Source organism: Camarhynchus parvulus, chromosome 21, assembly GCF_901933205.1.
Source record: "Camarhynchus parvulus chromosome 21, STF_HiC, whole genome shotgun sequence".
Taxonomy (NCBI): domain Eukaryota; kingdom Metazoa; phylum Chordata; class Aves; order Passeriformes; family Thraupidae; genus Camarhynchus; species Camarhynchus parvulus.
This window is the reverse complement of record NC_044591.1, coordinates 6,299,962-6,320,673: the sequence shown is the minus strand read 5'-3', so window position 1 is coordinate 6,320,673 and position 20,712 is coordinate 6,299,962. Positions and strand designations below refer to the sequence as shown.

At 44.8% G+C, this 20,712-nt stretch overlaps 2 protein-coding genes across 2 annotated transcripts; one reads left to right on the top strand and one right to left on the bottom strand.

Moving 5' to 3' along the window:
- The first annotated feature begins 4,942 nt into the window (after positions 1-4,942).
- On the top strand, positions 4,943-10,320 carry TARDBP (TAR DNA binding protein). The gene is made up of 6 exons (XM_030963857.1): positions 4,943-5,226; positions 5,588-5,840; positions 6,577-6,740; positions 7,051-7,191; positions 7,875-8,045; positions 8,398-10,320. The coding sequence occupies exons 2-6, from the start codon at positions 5,603-5,605 to the stop codon at positions 8,926-8,928; spliced, it is 1,245 nt and encodes a 414-aa protein (XP_030819717.1). The 5' UTR covers positions 4,943-5,226; positions 5,588-5,602; the 3' UTR covers positions 8,929-10,320.
- A 5,739-nt stretch (positions 10,321-16,059) lies between these two features.
- On the bottom strand, positions 16,060-19,412 carry MASP2 (mannan binding lectin serine peptidase 2). The gene is made up of 5 exons (XM_030963827.1): positions 19,363-19,412; positions 18,860-19,079; positions 17,495-17,672; positions 17,121-17,252; positions 16,060-16,132 (listed from the first exon to the last, which is right to left on the bottom strand). The coding sequence occupies exons 1-5, from the start codon at positions 19,365-19,367 to the stop codon at positions 16,119-16,121; spliced, it is 549 nt and encodes a 182-aa protein (XP_030819687.1). The 5' UTR covers positions 19,368-19,412; the 3' UTR covers positions 16,060-16,118.
- Positions 19,413-20,712: the final 1,300 nt, after the last annotated feature.

Here is a 20,712-nt window from a genome sequence, read left to right as displayed (position 1 = left end):
TCCTTTGACAGAGCAGGAAGGGGGCTGTGTCAAGGCTAAGTGGTGTGGGAAGTTTGCAAAAATACAATGTTTCTTTCAGATTTAAGTGTCTTTCAGGTTCAGGAGCAGAAATTAGAGGCGTGGCAGAGTCTTGATGTCACAGGTTTTGAGATGGCATCCACAGATGAGAAACTGGGCAGACTTCAGGCTTTAATTCTCGTAGTTGTAGCCACAGAAGAGCTGTTTGGCGGCAGCGATTTTCAGTAACTACTGAGCTGGGAAGGCTTCAAATACAGGCTTTGTTGGATCTAAAAGTCTGTATACATTAACTGACATGGGATAACTTGCAAACATGATAATGAATGCAATTTTCACAAGGTCTTTCAAAAAGTCTGAGCATTTCAAAATTTTTATGGTTGTTAGGAGCAAGTTTGTCATGACAGTACAATTCTGGGTGTCAGGTGTCACTAATTTTTCACAGTGGGGTTATAGAATGACCATGGGGAGCCTGGCTTATCCCAATACTTTCAGTTTTCCAAGCAGTTACCTACAACATTACTGGCAAGAACTGGATTAATTAATTGCATGATAAATTTGAGGGCAAAAAGAAGACATGAAAAAATTCAGAAAGATAGAAGTCGATCACCTCTGGCAGTTTGAACTACACAAAAAGTCCATTTGGTCACGTTTGGTTGATCGGTAGCTCTCACCACCCTCATCAAGGATGACTTTCACTTCTACAAGCATTAGTTCTCCCCCTTCTGTGGATGTCAACTATTTCTCATGTAAAGGTCTTGCTCCTCTTTCAAAATTACCTGTATTAAGGCAAATTATGTGTTCCCTTCCTTTCCTTGTTCAAAGTCATTTACATGAAGAATCACAGAACTGAGATTATAGATACTGGGGCAGGGAATGCAGAAATACAGCTAAGGCCGGAAATTTGGGTGGGCCTCAATTTATGGTGGACAGCCAAAGAACAAAGGTCTGATGTCATCATAAATCATTTATATTGCAAATGATTTAAGATAATGAAAACCCATACGCATTAAATTTTGACCTGTACATCCATTTGAGATATTTTAAGTAGACAAAAGATAGATTTTACATAAATCTTCAGTAAATGTATTTCAAAAAAATATCACCAGGCAGTAAAGCCTAACTATTTTAAAAACAGTCTTTGTCTTATCCTTCAGCTCTTGCTTCAATGCGCATCATTCAAAACCAGCAAAAAACTACTCAGACTGTCTGCCCTGTCCTTGAGAGAAAAGCAGAAAAAGATAAAAAACATTGAAGGAAAACTAGACAAAGCTTGTGAACAGATCCCGCCAAAGCAGTCCTTCACACCATTCCAGGTGTTACAGAGTACTTGCTACACCTTACCCAAGCCACCTGTGACTTTTGAAGGAGTCTATTTCCAACTCCCTCTGTAAATTCCAATGCTTGCATTCAGTATTTAGAACCTGTCACACACCAATGAATGCAATTTTATGGACCAGTTCCCAGTCTGTGGGTTTTATCCTTTGGTTCATGCCAACTTATGCTGATGGAAGTTCATGCTCTTCCATGCTAGGAGTTACTATAGAATCTAGCCAAAAAGAGACTCTGAATCCCAGCTCCACTACACTGTACAAGGAATCAAATTTGGTTGGAAGATGCCTGGCATATCAGCATTGGGAACTGAGCTCCGGGAACTGACTAGATACCTCTGTGAATCACAGGGAGAAATTCTTCCCAGGCTCTGCTACTGGATGCTCTAGAAAGGCAAGGGAGATGACTTGAAGATGGTTTGATCTAACTCTGCCAAACAAAACAGAGCAAAGTGATTTTTGCATTCCCTGCGCAAGATGCAAATGTTTGATAGTTCCCACAGGTACCACTCAAACAAGAGGGTGGAGATGGCAGATAATCCCCACTGTTCTAAACTCTTCACAGCTCACAAAGGCAGGAGCCAGCAGGCCAATGCCAGCAGTGGCTTTGGAGCTCAGAGGGGCCTTTTTGTCACCATTTGGGTTTCCAGTAACTACAGAAGATTCTTAGCTCCTACCAGAGCTCTCAGCCAGGCCAGTCCTTCTGTGTGCTGGGGTTGGGTTTGCTGAGTAGCAGCCAGGACACCACCACACCTGGCTGGTGAGCCCTGGAGTTCCAGTGACAGGGACTCCAACAAGCCTCACCCAATAGCTACTAGGGCTGAAAGGACCCAGACTGAGCCACTGAGCCCTTCTGGAACTTTAAAAGAGCCAAACCTATTAAAAAACCCCTGATTTTCAATGTGTTTGCTGAGAGATTAAAAAACACATCACCTGTTGTAATCAGTCTGGAAGAGTTAATAAGGGTATGAACCAAAAGGAATGCAGAAACTCTTCCTCTTTACGAAACAGGACTAAACTATCTCAGGTGGAAAAGAAATGAGATAACTGGAATCATCACTTCATAGGATCATGGTAAAATTGCCTTGAATATTTCAGGCACTATAATGAAGTCTTAAGCGTTGTTTTAGCTGAGAATTAGGAAGAGTGTGAGTACCACAGACTAAGCGATCTTTCCAGGTACTTTATGTGGGTGAAAGCTACTTATTTTATTTCAGGGAAACTTTTCTTTAGTAGTTTTAGACTGCTGGGCATGAGTAAACATTTATGTTGATAACTTGCTTGTGAATGGAAAGCTCTCATTATGGTAGATGTTTATGGAGAAACTGTTCATCCTCCTTATCAATCTGACTAGACCAATACACCATTATTCATTAAATTCTCCTGTCTTTTACTGCTCTGTAATTAGGAATAGGCCCAGGCACTTGGTGTTTTTCACTACCCACAGTTGCATGGTGTTTTTGTATCAGGAGCTTATATTTAGGTGCCCGTTGATGTTTTTTTCATCCCAAGTGCTTTTGGGAGGGCGAACAGTTGATCATTATACTGAGTTTGCTTGTACCCATGAGCACACTTAACCTAGAGCAGCAAATAGTTATCGTATTGCATTTTGTTTTGTGCCTCTGGGCACACTTAAGTCAATATACATGATGGCTAGTACCACATATTGTATTTGTCTGCACCCATGGGCCCTTGGAATTGCCAATATGAGGGAATTGGTGAATTAACTAGTGGTATGCTGGTGTACTTACTTCAAGAGCAATGCTACTGTTAATTGCTTAACTTAAACCTAATCATAATGCAAAATAACAGAAGTGCTGCAAGAATCCCGATTCACACAGAAAAGGAATAGTGACATTTGCTTGATGCTAAGCTTGTTTGCTGCCAAAACTGAAGATGTTTTTGGGGCAGAAGACTCTGATGGCTAATTGTGCTTCTTTCCCTCCCTGTTTTACAGTCGGCACAGAGCTCCCCGTTCTTGTCAAGCTTCTACTTGCACAAAATCTAGTCCAAGGCTGGTGCTTACTCTGCTCATTAGTGAAATTACCACCAGATGTTGTGTGAGACGGAGGCTGCTCTGCTTCAGCACCACAACAACCTCTTCAAGAGTGCTACTGCTAAACTCTGAGTGGAAATGGTGCAGCACATAATGCTGACACACTACAATTACCATTCCGTCCTCACAGCATGCTCAAACGACACTGGCTGTCTCCATGCTGACTTGGCAACACCAGAACTGGCTTTGGGATGCATATTGTGGATCACTAGAAAATCTCTTCGAGTGATCCACAATATACATTTCTTCTTCTTCTTTTGTTAGCCTGTGTCTAGTCAGGTCCTCTCAAAACTGCTGAAAACTGGTAATTAAATGGTAAGACTGTGTCTCAAGTCACACTCAAGGCATGGATGAGCTGAGCTTCAGTGGTGCTGGGAGCCAATTTTTGCACTTGAAGAAATATAAAGCGGGAGTCTTAAATACTCTCAGCAGAACCCATTAATGCAAGGTACTGGATGAACCTTTTCTAGCAGTAGAGTCGTCTGTCCTTACTAGTAGCTGATAACAGATGATTGCACCTCTAATGTTTCCATCCTCTTCTGTCCATTTCTGTGAAAAAGGGATCTTCAAGTGCATGTGGAGTCTCTTCCTGTGCAACTGGAAGAGCCCTGGGTACACTTCAGATGATTCACAGGAAAGTTCTCCCCAGGAGTGGAGACCCCTCATCTTCCCTAGAAACACTGCTCCACTACTTAGGCCTTGTGAGAAGAGTCTGTGGGAAATGTGATTGGTTTTTTTTTACCCTTAAGTTATTAGAAGGGGTTTTGGTTGTTTTCTGTTTGCTTGAGGCGGTTTTTTTTTTTTTTTTTTTTGCTTGTTTCATTTGGTTGGGTAGTTGTTTTTTTTCTAGAAATCACATAATCTTCTGAGTGGGAAGGGACCCACAGTATCAAACAGTCCAACTCCTGCACAAGCACACCCCAGCAATCCCACCCTGTCCCTGAGAGCCTTGTCTAAACACTCCTTGAGCTCTGGCAGCCTTGGGACCGTGACCACTGCCCTGGGAGCCTGTTTAGCGCCCGACTATCCTCTGGGGGAAGCATCTTTTTTCTGATCTATTTGCCAAAACCTCCCGTGACACACCTCCAGCCGTCCCCTCGGCTCCTGTCACTGGTCGCAGAGAGCAGAGATCGGAGCTACTCCTCCGCTGCCCCTCACGAGGAAGTTGTAGGCTGTGATGAGGTTTCCCCTCATTCTTCTTCATGCTGAACACGCCAAGTGAACAAGTTTGGGTTTTGGTGTTTGGTTTGTTTTAATGTTTTTTGTTTTGGTTTGTTTTTTTTTTTTTTTTTAATGAGGTGGCCTCGTTCTTTCTGGTAGCGGAAACGGGAGAGAGGCGTCACAGAGCTTTGGCAAGGATGTCTTTGCTAGCGGCTTCTCCGAGCGAGCTACTCGAGACCGGCCAGGGAGCCACTGCCCACAGCGGAGCTCCGCCGCTCCGGCCCTCCCGGACAGGTCCCGGACGGCGCCGGCTCCCAGCACCTCCCGCGCTCGCGCAGGCGCGGGCAGGGCCGCACCACCGGCCCCACGCTTGGGGGGAGCGCGGCTCTGAGAGCTGCCGTCGTCGCCGCCGGTTCCGAGAACGCCGGCCGATCTCCGGCCGTGCGCTACCGGCGCCCGCTGGGGCACGGCCGGGGCTCCACGCTCTCCCGCGTTCCGAGCGCCCCGCCGGAGTTTGCTCCCCCCTCGGCCACCTGGAATGGTTCGGCCCGCGGCCCGGCCCGGCCTCCGAGGGGCCGCGGCCGCCATTTTGTGCGGCGGCGGGTAGAGTGCGGCGGAGGAGGTGTTGAGGAGTTTTCGGGACGTCGTTCCCTTCCCTGGCCGGTGAGCGGGGCCGTGTGGTGCTTGGGCGGGTGGAGCCGCATCCGGAGGTCGCGGGCTCGGGTGGGCCCGGCAGGTGGCGAGGCCGGCGGAGGCTGTGCTCCCGGCTCCGCGGAGGTAGCCCGTGGCGCCCCTGGGAATTTCCGCCGTGCTCGGGGGCTAAGTCGCTGTTGGTACCTCCGTAGCTCCAGGACAGGCCGAGGTTTACAGCAGGCCCGGAGGCTTTAGTGTTAATGAATAGCGCGTTTCGGTGCCCCCTGTTGTGTAATAAGGAGAGATTCGTGCCTCAGGCCGAAGAAGATGAAAGCCAAGTCAGGGGGATAGGGTGATCGCTTACGCCTTCTCTTTCCCTTTTGTACTTCAGTAACTTCCAGCGAAGATGTCGGAGTATATCCGGGTGACGGAGGACGAGAACGATGAGCCCATCGAAATCCCATCGGAGGACGACGGCACGGTGCTGTTGTCCACGGTGACAGCGCAGTTCCCCGGGGCGTGCGGGCTGCGCTACAGAAACCCGGTGTCGCAGTGCATGCGAGGAGTCCGGCTGGTCGAGGGCATCCTGCACGCCCCCGAGGCCGGCTGGGGAAACCTCGTCTACGTTGTGAATTATCCCAAAGGTTTGTCCTCGTGGCTTCGGTTCTCCGTTCTGGGCTGCTTTCTTTAAGGTCCCAGTCACTGCTGAAGTAACATGGCAACATGTTACTCTTTAACTTTCCAGTTCACAGAGATCAGTGATTTATTCAGGTGTCTGTTCTGCCGAGTAGGTTTGACCCCATTGAGTTTTTTATTTTTTTAACACTCTACCTAAACAAGTACTTTAAAGACAAAGTCTTTTATTATCCTTGAAGGCTAGGCTTGTATAGGCCTTCAGAGGATACTATTTGAAGTGTACTGTAATCTCTGTACTCACAGACACTTTTCCTCAAGGTATGGTTTAGTCAGAGGTACCATTTAGAAGTGTTCAGGAAGGAGAAACCTGACCACCCTGCTCCACCCCCCAAAAAAGAGGAGAAGGAAATAAATTGCTAGTGAAGTAGTCTTGTTAAAAGTTCATGTTTTCCCCACCTTCTAGTGGGGAAAACAGGAAACTTTTCCCAACCTTATAGGACTGTGAATGTTGCTGGATAATTCTTAAGTAAACTAATGCAGAACTAACTGGGTCAGTTTGCATTTTGGAAGAGGATTCAATTGTGGACTAGCTTTGGTTCAGGACAGTCAGATATGTGTTCCATTTAGCTCTCAACAGCTGGTGTACTCTTCCTCATCTTGGTTTCTAATTTAACCCCATGCAGTTCATAGTCATTGGGTCAATTTCCAGCTCTGAAGATGTCTAATGTACTTTTTTATATTCAGATAATAAGAGAAAAATGGATGAAACCGATGCATCATCAGCTGTGAAAGTGAAACGAGCAGTGCAGAAGACTTCAGATTTAATAGTCTTGGGTCTTCCCTGGAAAACCACTGAACAAGACTTAAAGGAATATTTCAGTACCTTTGGAGAAGTTCTGATGGTGCAGGTAAAATCCATTTGCAGCTCAAGTAAGGAGGGACATTGGGTAGATATCAGGCTCCTGAGAAAGCAGTAGAAACAAAGGAGCTTTATAAATTCGGACAAGATCAGAAGCTGTGTCTCTTCCTAAGGATGTCTTTTTTTTTTCCATGAGCCTGTTAATTTTGGGAGAAGATGTTAAGGAATTAGAGGTTGCTGTGATAAGAATGGTTGGAAGACAGGTGAACTCTCAAACAGATTTTTACCAAATTCATTCAGTAACAACATGCTTCGTACTAGTGGTTACTTCTGGTTTTTGTTTTTTTTTTCCCACCTAGGTTAAGAAGGATATTAAAACAGGCCACTCAAAAGGGTTTGGGTTTGTTCGGTTCACGGATTACGAAACCCAAGTGAAAGTAATGTCTCAGCGTCACATGATCGATGGAAGATGGTGTGACTGTAAACTTCCCAACTCTAAGGTACTTTGGGATTTACCACTGCTTTTATTTGTACCAAACACTCCAAGTGCACCTCTTCATCAGCTGTGTCAGGGGAGAGCAGCTGCACAGATTAACTATCCGCTCTCGGATGTGGCTTTACTGTGAATGAACAGAACAAGCGAGAGCAAGGAAGGAAAACAGGGAGCAGGTGGGTGAGCTGGAAGTAATTTGAAATGTTGAGAAAATCACTCATTATGTGAGGGAATGAAATACAGATAGAAGTCTGTGTTTGATGTCCAGCAATACCTGCCTGACTTGCCTGTTGCATGAATAAATGCAGAATAAAGCAGATGGAGTCACTAATTTGGGGAAGAGCAGAACAAGTCTTTGAGTTCCAAACTGAACCTATAGCTTCTATTCTTGTCTCTGTATGCAATTATTACAAAAAAGTGTTCTGCAGTGGCCTTGTCACCATCCCTCATCCCACATCCCTTGTTGCTCATTTTCTTGTGGTTCTTCCCCCCCACCTTTACCAAGGTGCAGCCATGTTCTTGGAATCGAATTTTTAAAATTTATTTATTTTAAGTCTTAAATTGACAATCTCAAACTTTCTTCCATCAGCAGCCCTCAGAACACGCTAGATTAAGAGTGTCATTTACCATCCTGTAACTCAGTTCTCAAGGACTATAGTTGTGATAGTTTTTACCTTCAATTCTCTCCAGCAAAGTCCCGACGAGCCTTTGCGCAGCAGGAAGGTGTTTGTTGGACGCTGCACCGAGGACATGACGGCAGATGAGCTCCGACAGTTCTTTGCCCAGTATGGGGAGGTGGTAGATGTCTTCATTCCTAAACCCTTCCGAGCTTTTGCTTTTGTTACGTTTGCAGATGATCAGGTAAGTCTTAAAATATGTTCACTTCATAGACTACATTTTAGTAGCATGATAAAGTATCTTTTCTGGAACTACACATTAAATGCTTACTTGCCCACTGTCTGATTTATTGAATGGACTCAGAGTACACTTTCAGATGCAGCTGTGCAGACAGGACTTTGTACTACAGTTAGTGTAGTGATGAATGCAAAGCTACATCACTTCAAATTGAATTAAGTACATGAATGTGCTTTCTTTGCAGGATAAATATCTGGTCAGAATTGTAGGGGATGTTTTGTGTTTTGTCTTGTACTGCTAACATTTTTGAAAAAAAGGACATCTAACATACATTTAATCAATCCCTTATTTCTTATAGGTTGCCCAGTCTCTTTGTGGAGAGGACTTGATCATTAAAGGAATCAGCGTACATATATCCAATGCTGAACCTAAACACAATAGCAGTAGGCAGTTAGAGAGAGGTGGAAGATTTGGTGGTAACCCGGGAGGCTTTGGGAATCAGGGGGGATTTGGTAACAGTAGAGGAGGTGGGGGAGGACTGGGCAACAACCAGGGCAGCAACATGGGCGGGGGTATGAACTTCGGGGCCTTTAGCATCAACCCTGCCATGATGGCAGCAGCGCAGGCTGCCCTACAGAGCAGCTGGGGGATGATGGGCATGCTGGCCAGCCAGCAGAACCAGTCAGGGCCCTCGGGAAACAACCAGCCTCAGGGCAACATGCAGCGGGAGCAGAACCAGGGTTTTAGTTCAGGCAACAACTCATACGGAGGGTCCAACTCGGGGGCAGCGATAGGCTGGGGCTCAGCCTCAAACCCAGGCTCCAGCAGTGGCTTTAACGGGGGCTTTGGTTCAAGCATGGATTCCAAGTCGTCAGGCTGGGGAATGTAGACGCAGTGGGCTCTCATACTGACTCTATGGTGGGAAATCAAATTTTTCTAACTCATGGTAAGTATACTGTAAATTACGTATATGCTAAAGTTTTCCAAATGAATTTGTTCAGTGTGCAGTATATTCAGCAGTATTTTTGACATTTTTCTTTTCTAAAAAAAAAAGAAAAAAAAAAGAAAAAGAAAAGAAAGGTAAAAGGAATTTTCTAAGTTTTGTTACATATCTAGTTGGAATTCTGAATGTTTGGAAGTGGACTGCTGTTTGCCCGATAGGTGAACTAACACTACAGTCTATAGGAAAGGTTTCTCCTGTAATACTTTACCCCTTGTTTCCCGGCTACCTGAATTCTTTGCATGTTCAAAATGGAACCATTGGTCAAAACCAGCATTCTCTCCCTCTTGTTTTTAATTTGATCCCACCATAAGACTCTCCAAGCGCCCCGTTGGACAACACAGTGTCATTTTTGTTTGTGTTCGTTTGTTTTTTTTAACGCTGTCTCCCCTCCATACTAAAGTACGATATGAAGGCTTCATTTAATCTCCGCAGTTCATCTCATTTCAAATGTGTATGGAAGAAGCACTTCATTGAAAGCAGTGCTGTAAATATTCTGCCTTAGGAATACTTCTGTCTACATGCTTTCTCATCCAAGAATACTTCATCACACCGCACATGCTGCGTCTTAGACGGTGGGTGTTCCATTTTTATCCGCTACTCTTTATTTCATGGAGTCGTATCAACGCTGTGAACGCAAGGCTGTGAGATGGAACCAGAAGGCTGTTTGAACTTTTGAAACCATGTGTGGGATTGGTGGTGGTGCCGAGGCATGAGAGGGCTGGTATGTGCGAGATAAAGGAGCGAGCGCATGCAGAGACCTGGTGGTGCATTAATGGGATTTTATTTGACTTGGCGAGATGTCTCTCAATCCTGTGGCTTTGGTGAGAGAGTGTGCGGAGAGCAATGATAGCAGATAACGTACGAGTGTTTATTGCATTCAAAGGACATCCACATGTGGAAGACTTTTAAGTGGGTTCTCTACCTAGTTAATCAATTAGTTGAATGTGTTACGTGAAATGGAATATTTGTATTTCTTTTCCCTTATGTCAACTGCTGTGAATGCTGTATGGTGTGTGTTTTTTTTCTGTTAATGATCTGTAAGTGTGGTAATGTGACCTGAAGATGATGGGGGTTTGTGATGAGAACATTGAGCTTGTGGTGTGCTTTGCAGTAGTTCTTTTAGCAGAGATCACTAGAGCTCAGTGTGCCTCTCCAAGGTGGAAGTTCCACTGTCTGTAAGATATCCAAAAGAATGCTGTTTGCTGCAGTTTTGTGTTTGGATGCTTTTTATAAGATTTGTCACTGTAGGAAATTCTTAAATAAAACTGATTTAAGTAATATGTGTCTTTGTTTTGCAGCCCTGAATGCAAAGAATTCATAGCAGTTAATTAATTTTACCCTTTTGCGATGAACTTCTGTAAAGCTTTTTGCAGTCACTCGGTTTGTTTCAGATAAGCAGGTTCTAAAGGAGCCACCGCTCAGCACGTATCGATACCTGACACTCTCCTCTAAGCCACTGTAGCCTTGCACTGTGCAGTGACATAGATCTAAAATCCAGGTCCCACACCTTGGGGTGCCCGCACCTAGACTGGTAAGCAGCTCCCTCCAGATTTCATCTGTGCCAAGGAACGTTACGTGTTCTTTTAGCGATGGAAGTTCCTTATCAGAAGTGGGTTGGGGGAAACAGAGTTGCTGTCCTGATGGATTTCTGTCCACATCTTCTTTGGGGATGGATGCTTTTAACTTGTTTTTAGATCAGCCCCCTCATGGGAAACAGGCTTCTGCCACACTTCCAGCCCAGAAGAGTGCTGTTAACTCCTGTTAAAACTAGTCACAGGAAAGAGTTTCCAGATGAGTAAAGCACTGTAAATATACACAGACTGCTAAAGTTTGAACTGAGTTATGACAGGTGTCACGTAGGAGGCAGCTTCTTAACAAAGTGCAAGGCATTAGAGCAGAAACTAATGGAAGGTTATTTCCACTTGTGGTATGAGCTTGAGGAATTGTGTTGTGTACTTGGGGTTGCAATCCACTGAAGCTTGGATCTGTATTTTTCTGTACACAATACTGTGCTGTAGCTGTGAATAGTCTGAATATGGATAATTACACAGTTTTTAACCTATGTGATTTTCAAGTGAATCTTCATTACTCTATCCCACTGAGGCTTCTGAATAGCAGAGCATCTAAACAGCAAACAAAACTGCATGACTGAGTTTTCCACCTGCAGAATTAAAAAATCAGTTGTGCCTTAATGTGGTTAGTTTAAAGAGGGTTTCTAAACACCCAGGCTGAGAAAGAAATCCCACACATTTGTTCATATTCCACTGAAAAAGTTGCTTACATTTTTTTTTCTGCACCTTAATCAGAATAATCTCCAAACTGTCCCATCTGTGAATTTTGCATTTTAGCACTTGCACTATTACCAGCTACTTCTGCTGAGTAACACTTTAAAATGGTATTCTTGGACCTCCAAAGACTAACTGTGACCCCCTGCAAGGAACCTCATGGTAAGTGTTTGTAATTAGCATGGTTTTAATTCTGTTTAAATTGCTCAGGTTTAGGTGTAAGAGGCTGGTTGGCAGCACTGAGTAGTCTTTGCTAATAATTTTAGCCTTCCTTCACCTTCAAACAAAATCTCCTTTTCAAGTTACAGTAGCATTTCAAGAATTTCAAGTTACAATAGCATTTTAACTGCTTTGCATACTTTAATGTTTATAAGTGAGTAAATAAACTGTCACTGAAAATACTGAAGTGTTTTGAGTCTTAATTTTTTCTAGAGAGAGACTTCATTTTCAGTTGCATTGCTTCAGAAAGTGAAATGCTAATGAAAGAATCCAAGATACAAGAAAGAGGAAGTTTATGTGTATTGTAAGGGGGTTGATACAGAAAAAAGTTTTTCTAACAGTGCTAATTAGCTCCAAGAATCTGTTGTCCACTGTTGGACCAAAACTCTGAATGTGAAAGCTTGTTCTTCAGAAAAACACCATTTTTACAGCTGAAAGCTGGAACTTGTCAAGCACGGGCTGTGCAGCAGTAATCTGCAGGGGCACAGGGACAACAGGGCCGGTAAATGCCCCCACATACAGCCAGGAGCTGGTCCTGCATAGCTGGGATGCAGCACCTGAGGGGTGGGTGAAGGGATGTTGGTTCTCTGCAGGCTCTCACTGGACCTGTGTTCAGTCAGAAGCTGCAGTCAAACCAGAATTCACAGCCCTATTTAATGTCACCATTGAGTCAGGAACGACATGGATAAATGAGTGACACGCTCCATGCATTCACAGAAGGCTATATCTAACTTTATTAAGAACCCTTTTTATACTCTAGTTTGCTACAGGTGGACCTAATTGGTCCTTTAATTAAAATTCTGTCACCATTGGCTAATTAAGATGACATCCCTTGGGAATAAACAACTTGTTACAAATACCAGGTGCAGATTGATTAGAATTCTTTCTCTCCAGCTCCCTAAAGTTTCCCAGACAATTCATGGAAAGCTTATCTAGCTTTCTCTCTCTCTGACCAGACTATTGCATCCACAATTTAAAAGAAATGAATAAAGCATGCTGTAGGCAGATGGCAGCTTTGTACAGTTGAAGCTGCTGGGACATTTCCTCAACCCATCATCTGCAGTCAATCTTCCTGGTAAACAGATATGTGTAAGATTAGTACTGATTGAGATTTCCTGCTCCACTATAACCAGTACCATTATCAAAGGGGATGAGATAATTTTTATAACCTTAATGAGTTAAATTTCTTTCTCCCTGGCCACCTTCATAGTGTTTTCTCAAAATTCCCAATTTACTCCTCAAAGATGGGATTTTTTGATCAGCTGTGTGGGAAGCAGCTGTTAGAACCCCACTGCCACGCACAGCCGAGCCACCTTCTAACTTTTCTTGCCCTGTAGTTAACACCACTTATCAGGGAAGCTCTCCAGGTTTATCTTCCCTTCCTGCAGGAACTCACTCCACAAAGTGCAAAACAGCAATGGCAGCAAAAGCTGTTTAACAGTTTGAGATCTAAATACTGAATTATTGTGCTCATATGGATTAAATTAAGTTAATGATTCTAAATGTAATTCCTGGATTGTTCTGGAATGGAAAAATTGCTTGCAAATGAATATTTGATTTAGAATACAATTTTCATTAGTATTGCATCCCTTGGAAAAGTTCTGTAATCAAGAGAGACAGCATTGCTGAGGAATTTGGGCACAGAGGAGGAAGTGCATTTGTTCTGAATGTAAATTAGGGTAATTGGAATATATGGATATTCTAATCTAAAAGATAAGAGGCATAATTATGCTATTACACTGTACAATGTTTCTCCCAAAACTCAGTCTTGGATCTTGACTAATTTTACAGAGTAATGAATTTAGCAGTTCAGGCATTAAAAAACCAAATACAATCCACAAGCCTGTACTCAGCAGCGAGGGGATTCTTTTCCTCTCACAAATACTGCTGTAGCATGGTTCAATCTTCCTGTCAGAAACAATGCCAATCAGTTTAAAAGCAATAATTTAGTTAATTATGAAACTCTGTTTTCCAAAGAGATCTGGAATACAGGAACATTTGGCTTTTTACTCTCCTCATGGAGAACTGCACTGAGTTCTGGACATTACTCTGCAGTAGGCAGCCTTAGGCATGACCAAGGCCTGTGCAATAGTAAATGATTTAACAAAACTACGATCAACAATAGAAATTACAGTCACACTCTGAGGTTATCATAACATTTTCAGTTTTGTTAGCATTCCTCTGCACTGTTAAACAGCACCTGTAGCACTTGCCATTGTGAAAATCAGCATAACATAAAGACAGCAACTGATTGTTAGAATGAAGAGTCTGCAGTGAAATAGCTCTGCCTCACAGGCTTAAAGGTACTCCAGGAAAATCTAAGAAAGCCACAGGACTGTACCTGCTCCATTGCTAAACAGCAGATTAGCCAAGCTGGGTAACTTTCCCCCTGCCTGCACAAACATGTCACTGTAGGCTTGCTACGAGGCACAGGCTGGAATTTTTCCAGTATCCATCACCACATGTGAATCTCACCTGCATCCCAGAGAACACAAATGAGAACCATAAATGGAACAGCTGGGCATTGTTTAATACAACACAGAAGTGACACTCTACAGGCAGAATCCAACACCATCTTTTAGGTGTCCTGTGACTCACTGCAGGTGTGTAAGAAGGTGACTGTGTCACTCTCCTCCCTTGGGCTATTCCCAAGAGCTAATCTATTAAATCTGTTGATTGGTGGGGGAATGGTAAAAAAGAAGGGTAAGAAAGCTCTCAGCTGTAACTGGGTTAAGCCTACCTGGCTACTTTTCACCATTCTCACATGGCCTTAAACATGCAAGTACATCCCACAGTCAAAGTTCAGTTGTGTCCAGGTAAGGCTGGGGCATTCCCTCTGCTCAGCCCCAGAGCCAAGGAGCACATTTAATTCTGTGTTCAGACCTTACCATTATGATTTGCCTTCCTGGGGCAGAACAGGGCTTCATTCACACTGGCACTGAATTTTGGCATTGCATTTCCATACGCACACAGGTCTCTGGTGTTTGTGTGGAATAAATTCACTCACATTAGTTCAGTTATTCTGTGTTTCTACATAAACAGTGAATATGTGCATCAGTTCAGACAGACTATAAAGTAACTGCTGAGGTAAGACTGAGCCTCCCCAAACCACAATTACCTCAACTGTGATTTTAAAATTCTGTAAGCATACACCATCTGGAGTATCTTCCAAAACTGCCCGCTGAGAAAGCTCAGTTCAGTTACTAAGAAATAAGTCTGAAACACTGCATTCAGCAGGAATGTCCATGTATTACTGTTTGAACTTCCCTGGAGAGATCTATAACGAAAGAACATTAAAAATTCTCACCGCAGATCTTGTGAATCTGTTGTAAAATCGTTCTTTTCTTTCAACATAATTAGAAGCAAATCTCTAAGTAGCAGCATCCAGGGCATCAGCAAGGGCAGACGTACACACCGGCGTGCATAGACAGGAACAATTCTTCGGGGTGCGTACCAAAGGACGATTGCTGCCAAATCCACTGCACCAAACACACCTAATTACAGTATGGGAATGACGGAGATCGGTAACGACAAAGGGCACCTCCGTGTTTAATGCCCGAGAAATTAAACCGAACGGGGTTTACAGGATTCGCTTACGCCGAGCAGCACAACCCGGAGCGCCGCGCGGGATGCGCCGCGCCTGCACCGGAGCGCTCTGACCGCGGGGCGGCGCTGCAGGACCGCAGCAGGCCGCGCTGCCCGGCTCGCCGGCGCCGCGCTCCCCTTCGGAGCGAGTCCTTCACTCGCTGCTGAGGGCTGCTGGCGGAAAACACACGGTTTCTCTCTGCTGAGGGCTGCTGGCGGAAAACACACGGTTTCTCTCTGCTGAGGGCTGCTGGCAGAAAACACACGGTTTTCTCTACATGGTTTGACTCGCGCCGACACGATCTTCAATTGCTGAGAATTAAAGCAAAAACCGTGACTGACTCCTGATAGTGTTCTCACGCCAAAGGGGAGCGGTGGCCTGCGTGCAGCCTGGCTGCACTCACGGGATCGGCCCGGGACATCTCGACATATAACTTTAAACTCTTGACAAGTTAGGAAAATTGTTCCATAAAATAAAATCGTATGCCTGGATCCAAGCTGGTCTGTAATGATCAGCTGGAATGCTGGAGTTCTCTTAAGAGCATATCTAAAAGGAGCATTAGGAAACAAAGGTGTGATGTGGTTCTGCTCTTCTTGCAGTTTAAGAACTATGTAAGGTTGAGCAACAAGAGCCAGATAAGAAATTCAAGACTCTTCTGATAGCTGTGATGCTCAGGGGCCTTTCACAATGGCTTGTCTCTTACCAGTTCCTGTCTGATCTACTTTCTTTTTTCCCAAGTGACACGTGGGAACATCAGAAAATGAATGTCCCAGAGGCTGCATTTGGCTTTCAACAGGCAACAGCCTCTTTATTTACTGCAGCAGGCAAGTCTGAAAGGCAAGGAACCACATGGACAAGTCATGGAGCAAGAGAAGCCTTCAGCCCTTGGGCAGACTGCAACAGGTTTCCTTCCTGGACTGCAACCAGGAAGAAAACCAGGTCTTCCCAGCACATCTGTCTCCATCTCTGCCTAAGTGAGGAGAAGCTTAAATATCTTCTGCTGGAAAACAAAGGAGAAAAAGAGCCTGTCAGTATCAGCCAGCTCAAACAGGAGTCCAAAAGACACAGGGGCAGCTTTTGCCCTCAACTCATGAAGAAGATCTGCAGAGACCTTTGGCCCATCAGCTGTGTCACAGCAATTCCCAACGTCTTCACTGTCAAGGTAGCTCAGCCCGTCACTATTGCTGAGAAGCTGCCTCTGCTAGAACCTCAGTGCAACACAACAAGAGATCTTTTCAAGGAGGGGGCATAAATGTACACACACGAATGGTCAACGCAGAGCTGCTCGTCTGCTGGTTCACAGCTTTCCAATTTGCACCTTCACGTTAAGGCTTTACAGCATCAACAAATCCATATGCTTGTGCTAAAAGGCATCACTTTAGGAAGGGCAGGTTGAATGAACGTGTCTGTTCCAATACTCTGGAGACGTGAGGAATTTGAATCTTGAATCAGACCCAGGCAGCCATGGATGGAGAGAGTTTGTAGCAGGTCCTTACAGGGCCGCAATCTAATTATTTCTTCATTAGACTTCACAACTCAATTGGTAGTTTTCCCAACATATCTACTAACTTGGGTCCAGGATACTCAGGATCTCAGTACCAGGGAACAAGATATACTCAGTTTTGCAAGACTGGCTTCACTGGCACCTGTGAAGACTTTTCTGTGGAAATATCTGTGGTGGGAAGTGTAAGACATTTCTTGATTTTCCATTCAACTCACCTAAAGCTGAACAGAGGTGGAAAGGAGTAGCAAAAACCAAGTGCCAGTATGACAGAAAATTGTAACAGCAGCCAGTTACCCACAGCAAAGCAGGACCTCTGCTCATAGCCCTGACTAACTCTGTGAACCTCCTCCCAGCTGCACCAGGCACACGGGGAATACTAAAAGTGAAAACCAAGCCCCACAGCTTTCACCTTGATATTATTGTCAGGACTGAATTTAAGTAGATGTTGTAGATAGGGGAGTATCTCCTAATCTTAAGAGCTCACCTGTACATGTCCTCTTGTTTTCATGCAGTGTGTAGCCAACCCTGCAGCTGCAATAGTAGCCCCCCACGTAGTTGTGACAGTGATGACTGCAGAGGGGTTTGGTATCCAACGGCTGTTTGCACTCATCGATATCTAATGGGCAAAGCACACAATCAGGCAAACAACAGATTTCAACAAAGTGTCCTCTCAGTCTCAGCCACCCTGTGTTTCCTGAGGTTGGTCTTTGGTCGCTGTGCCCCTCTGCATCTGTTTCTGCACGATGAGACCGCCTTGTCCTGCCCCACACCAGCAGCCTCAGGCTGTGAGAGCACAGGGAAGTGCCAACCCCGCAACAGCCGTGGCTCTTCCATCTACAAGAGGGGCCAGGCTCTCACCTTCAGCAGCATAAAAGGCCTCAAAGCCTGTGAATGGTTTCTCATTGGAGTAATCAGACCGAAACACTACCGTGAGGTGGTTATCATGGGAGATGTACGTCCTGTTACCCGGAGCCTCCTCAGTGTCTGTGCTGTCCCTTCCGCACAGCGTAGCCAAGGCCTTCCCACCAGAGCTCAGCTGCAAAACAGACAGGAAAATCCAGCAGGTGAGCACAGATTATTGGTCTTCCCAACCTGCTGCCATGGCTGGAAAAGCATGTGTTTAACAGTGTGAGGAAGGAAGATTAGATGCTCTCAAAAGGTTCTTCTGGAGGCCAGGTAAGAGTGGATTTCCTCTGTTCTCTGTGACTTAAGACCACAATTTTGTCTCCCTTTCTCCTTTCAGAGATCCTCATGAACCTCTGATGCCAGCCATGCTTTGTTTATGATACTCTCGTTAACTTGGCACTCTCAGTGACAATCAGACCTTGGTAAAGCCAGGGACAACTGGGGTAAAAAGGTTTTGCACACTGACAAATTCAAATGTATAGAAAAAGGTGTCCTTAAGTAACTCACTTGCTCTACGATGCACGTATTAGAGTTCCAGCTCTTCATTTATCTTTAACACAAGAGAAATGTTCTGATACGTGAGGTTTATGTTGGGCGTGGTAAAGAGGGAGCTGTGTACTGCACAACTACCAGAAATGAATATTCTGTCCTACACAAGGGAAAGTACATGAAGAACAACAGACATTTGGGGAATGGGAGCAACTTGCCATATAAAAGCGTGGAAATGAGATGTTTCTCAGTGGGAGCAAGGCTGCCTGGTTTGGTTGCATCAGATGAAAAACTGGGTTTGCATACTCCCTGCACACACAGCTCCTTCCTTATTGCACATCAGGCCCACGCAAACAACAAAAGGAGTGGAGAGGAAGCACGGCCTCAAATCAGTAACTGCTGCTGTGAGTGCCTGCTCAGATGAGCTGGCAGTGTCTTGTTTAGACTTTCACTTACATTCTATGCTCTCCCATTATAACCTGTGTCAAGCATTTCATTGTTAATTTAAAACACTCTAAGTTAGCAAAACGCTCAAATATTGTTTTGGGCAAAGTTTCACACCTTTTGCTTCACCAGAGAATAGCATCAGAATTTTCTGAGCAAAAGCATCTCACGTTTCAGATGTTCCAATGTGACAACCACATCTGCTTCCTGGTCCCGTGGGCCTCAATAAACACACAATTTAGAAACCAGCTGAGCCTGAACTTTATAAGTAGACTAAAATCAAGAGCTGACAAAGAGTTATGTTGATTCTGCATGTGCCCAGGATCACATAAACAGAGTTTTTAACAGCTGCACCTGCTGCATGTTACCCCATCCCACACATACCTTCACATAATCATATTCACACAGGTAGGACAACTCCAGGTCGAAATGGGTGAAGTAAATGCGAACAGAATATCCTTTGGGGACAGTAATATTCCATATTTTCTCCTTGTGATTTGGGTAGACCTTTGGGAAGTTTGGGGATGTGATCCTTCCATACATTTTTTGTGGCACAATGCTGCTCCTTACTCCACCATAGAGCACAGCCAGCAAAATAAACAGCCTGTGTCAAAGGGACAAGAAATCACCTAAGAAAGAGTGAGCGTTATCTTGGATCATACCCCAAAAGCCACACACCCTCGTTGCCCGTATCGATCCCAAATCAGGTCACTCAGTTCTAGCTGAAACCTTCATGCCCAGCACCTGCTTCACTTGACAATGAAAGCAATGGGGAGGTATCAGTGGGGTCACTGTAGTAAGAGCTAAACAGGATGAGCCTCATGCTCACGCCTCCAGACCCTGCACAAACCCAAGTGGCCAGAGGAGCTGGAGGTGGCGGCACTCACCTCATTTTGGTGCCCTCCTGTCTGAGCCTGTTCTGCTGCGAGCCTCGGGCAAGGAATCCCTCCTCGTGTATTTGCATTTGGGGGTGGATGCATTTATTGCGTGTGCTCTGCTGTGTTTGTCTGGATGTTGGACCCTTATGTTTATCTCCCTTCCACCCCCTTCAGCCTGCTGAGTTCTGGGAACAGCAATCACTAAAAGCCAGGCTTGTGCTCAGGCTTCAGTCAGCGGCAGGGGGAGGCAGGCAGAGATGGACAGGATGGATTAGGAGTGCTGCAGGCTCTTGGAGGGAGCCATAACATCACTGCTCTGTGGGAAGGCAGGCAGGGGCAGGAGGTGGCTCCAGACAGGAGCTGGCAGTGCTCTTTCCCTCTGAACAACTGGTCCCCATTTACTACCAATGCAAGCAGCGTGTCTCAGGAAGTGGCTGCGTCCATCGTCAGAGCACAGAGGTGTTGAAAACAAAATAATGGGGCTCGTTACAGGAATTTAGAATGGTGATGCGCCTGGTTGTATGGCTCTTTGTAACAGGACAGAAATACTGCAGGGACATAACACTGCAGTACACACGGGCACCAGTTTCAGAGATGTGAATTCTTCCTGGTTTCGGCTGCAGATTTTAATCCAGTGCACGCTTGTGGTGACCGAAATCTACTCCATGCCTTCTTCATGAGCATGGATTGCTTTTTATCCTGCCCATCCTGGAACACCCATAAGTAAAAAGTCACACTTAAAAAATAATTCAAATTTCTTTTAAACATTTGTGGATCTACACAGGGGTTTCACACTGCCCAGGGAATTCAACTGGGAGAACAAACACTATGGGACATAAAGCTTCATTAAGTCTCCTGCATGTAGACTGCTTCTTTCCAAATCAGCATTTAGGTTTCCCACAAAACTCCTACTCCAGCACACATGGAAATAGGCCTAATATATAGAGGGCGAAAACCCAGATATATTAAAGCTGAGCCTAAGTCCATCTCTTCTCTGATGAAAATGGACAGAATTGGAAAACTGATCTGCAGCAGGGAACAGACTGTTGGATTGCACATGCAGGAAATTTAGCCTGAGATATCCTGTAATCTAATGGACACCTTTTCAACAGCCAAAAGTCATTACCCCGGGCACAGAAGCTGGTGCTGGCAGGAAAGCAGGAGTTATTATATGAACAAAACTAAGGCCAACAAACCATTCAGCAAACTGCCAACAGAAAACACCATTTAATAAAAGTGAAGGAGAAAATACTAGCATAATAAATAGTAATACTTGTGTAGCAGCAATACCTACAAGCACAGCTAACGGACAAGAACCGAGAGGGCATTGACTTTTCCCATGGCCCACTAGCTGCTAAA

Bases quoted from the DNA above. Each gene is read 5' to 3' on its own strand.
- MASP2 (XM_030963827.1), bottom strand. The intron at 17,673-18,859 runs GTATGTGTGGGA...TCTGTTTTGCAG, and splicing joins GTGAATATGATTATGTGAAG to CTGAGCTCTGGTGGGAAGGC. The intron at 17,253-17,494 runs GTGAGAGCCTGG...TTTGCCCATTAG, and splicing joins GGCCTTTTATGCTGCTGAAG to ATATCGATGAGTGCAAACAG.
- TARDBP (XM_030963857.1), top strand. From the start codon at position 5,603: ATGTCGGAGTATATCCGGGTGACGGAGGACGAGAACGATGAGCCCATC. The intron at 7,192-7,874 runs GTACTTTGGGAT...AATTCTCTCCAG, and splicing joins GTAAACTTCCCAACTCTAAG to CAAAGTCCCGACGAGCCTTT. The intron at 8,046-8,397 runs GTAAGTCTTAAA...TATTTCTTATAG, and splicing joins TTACGTTTGCAGATGATCAG to GTTGCCCAGTCTCTTTGTGG.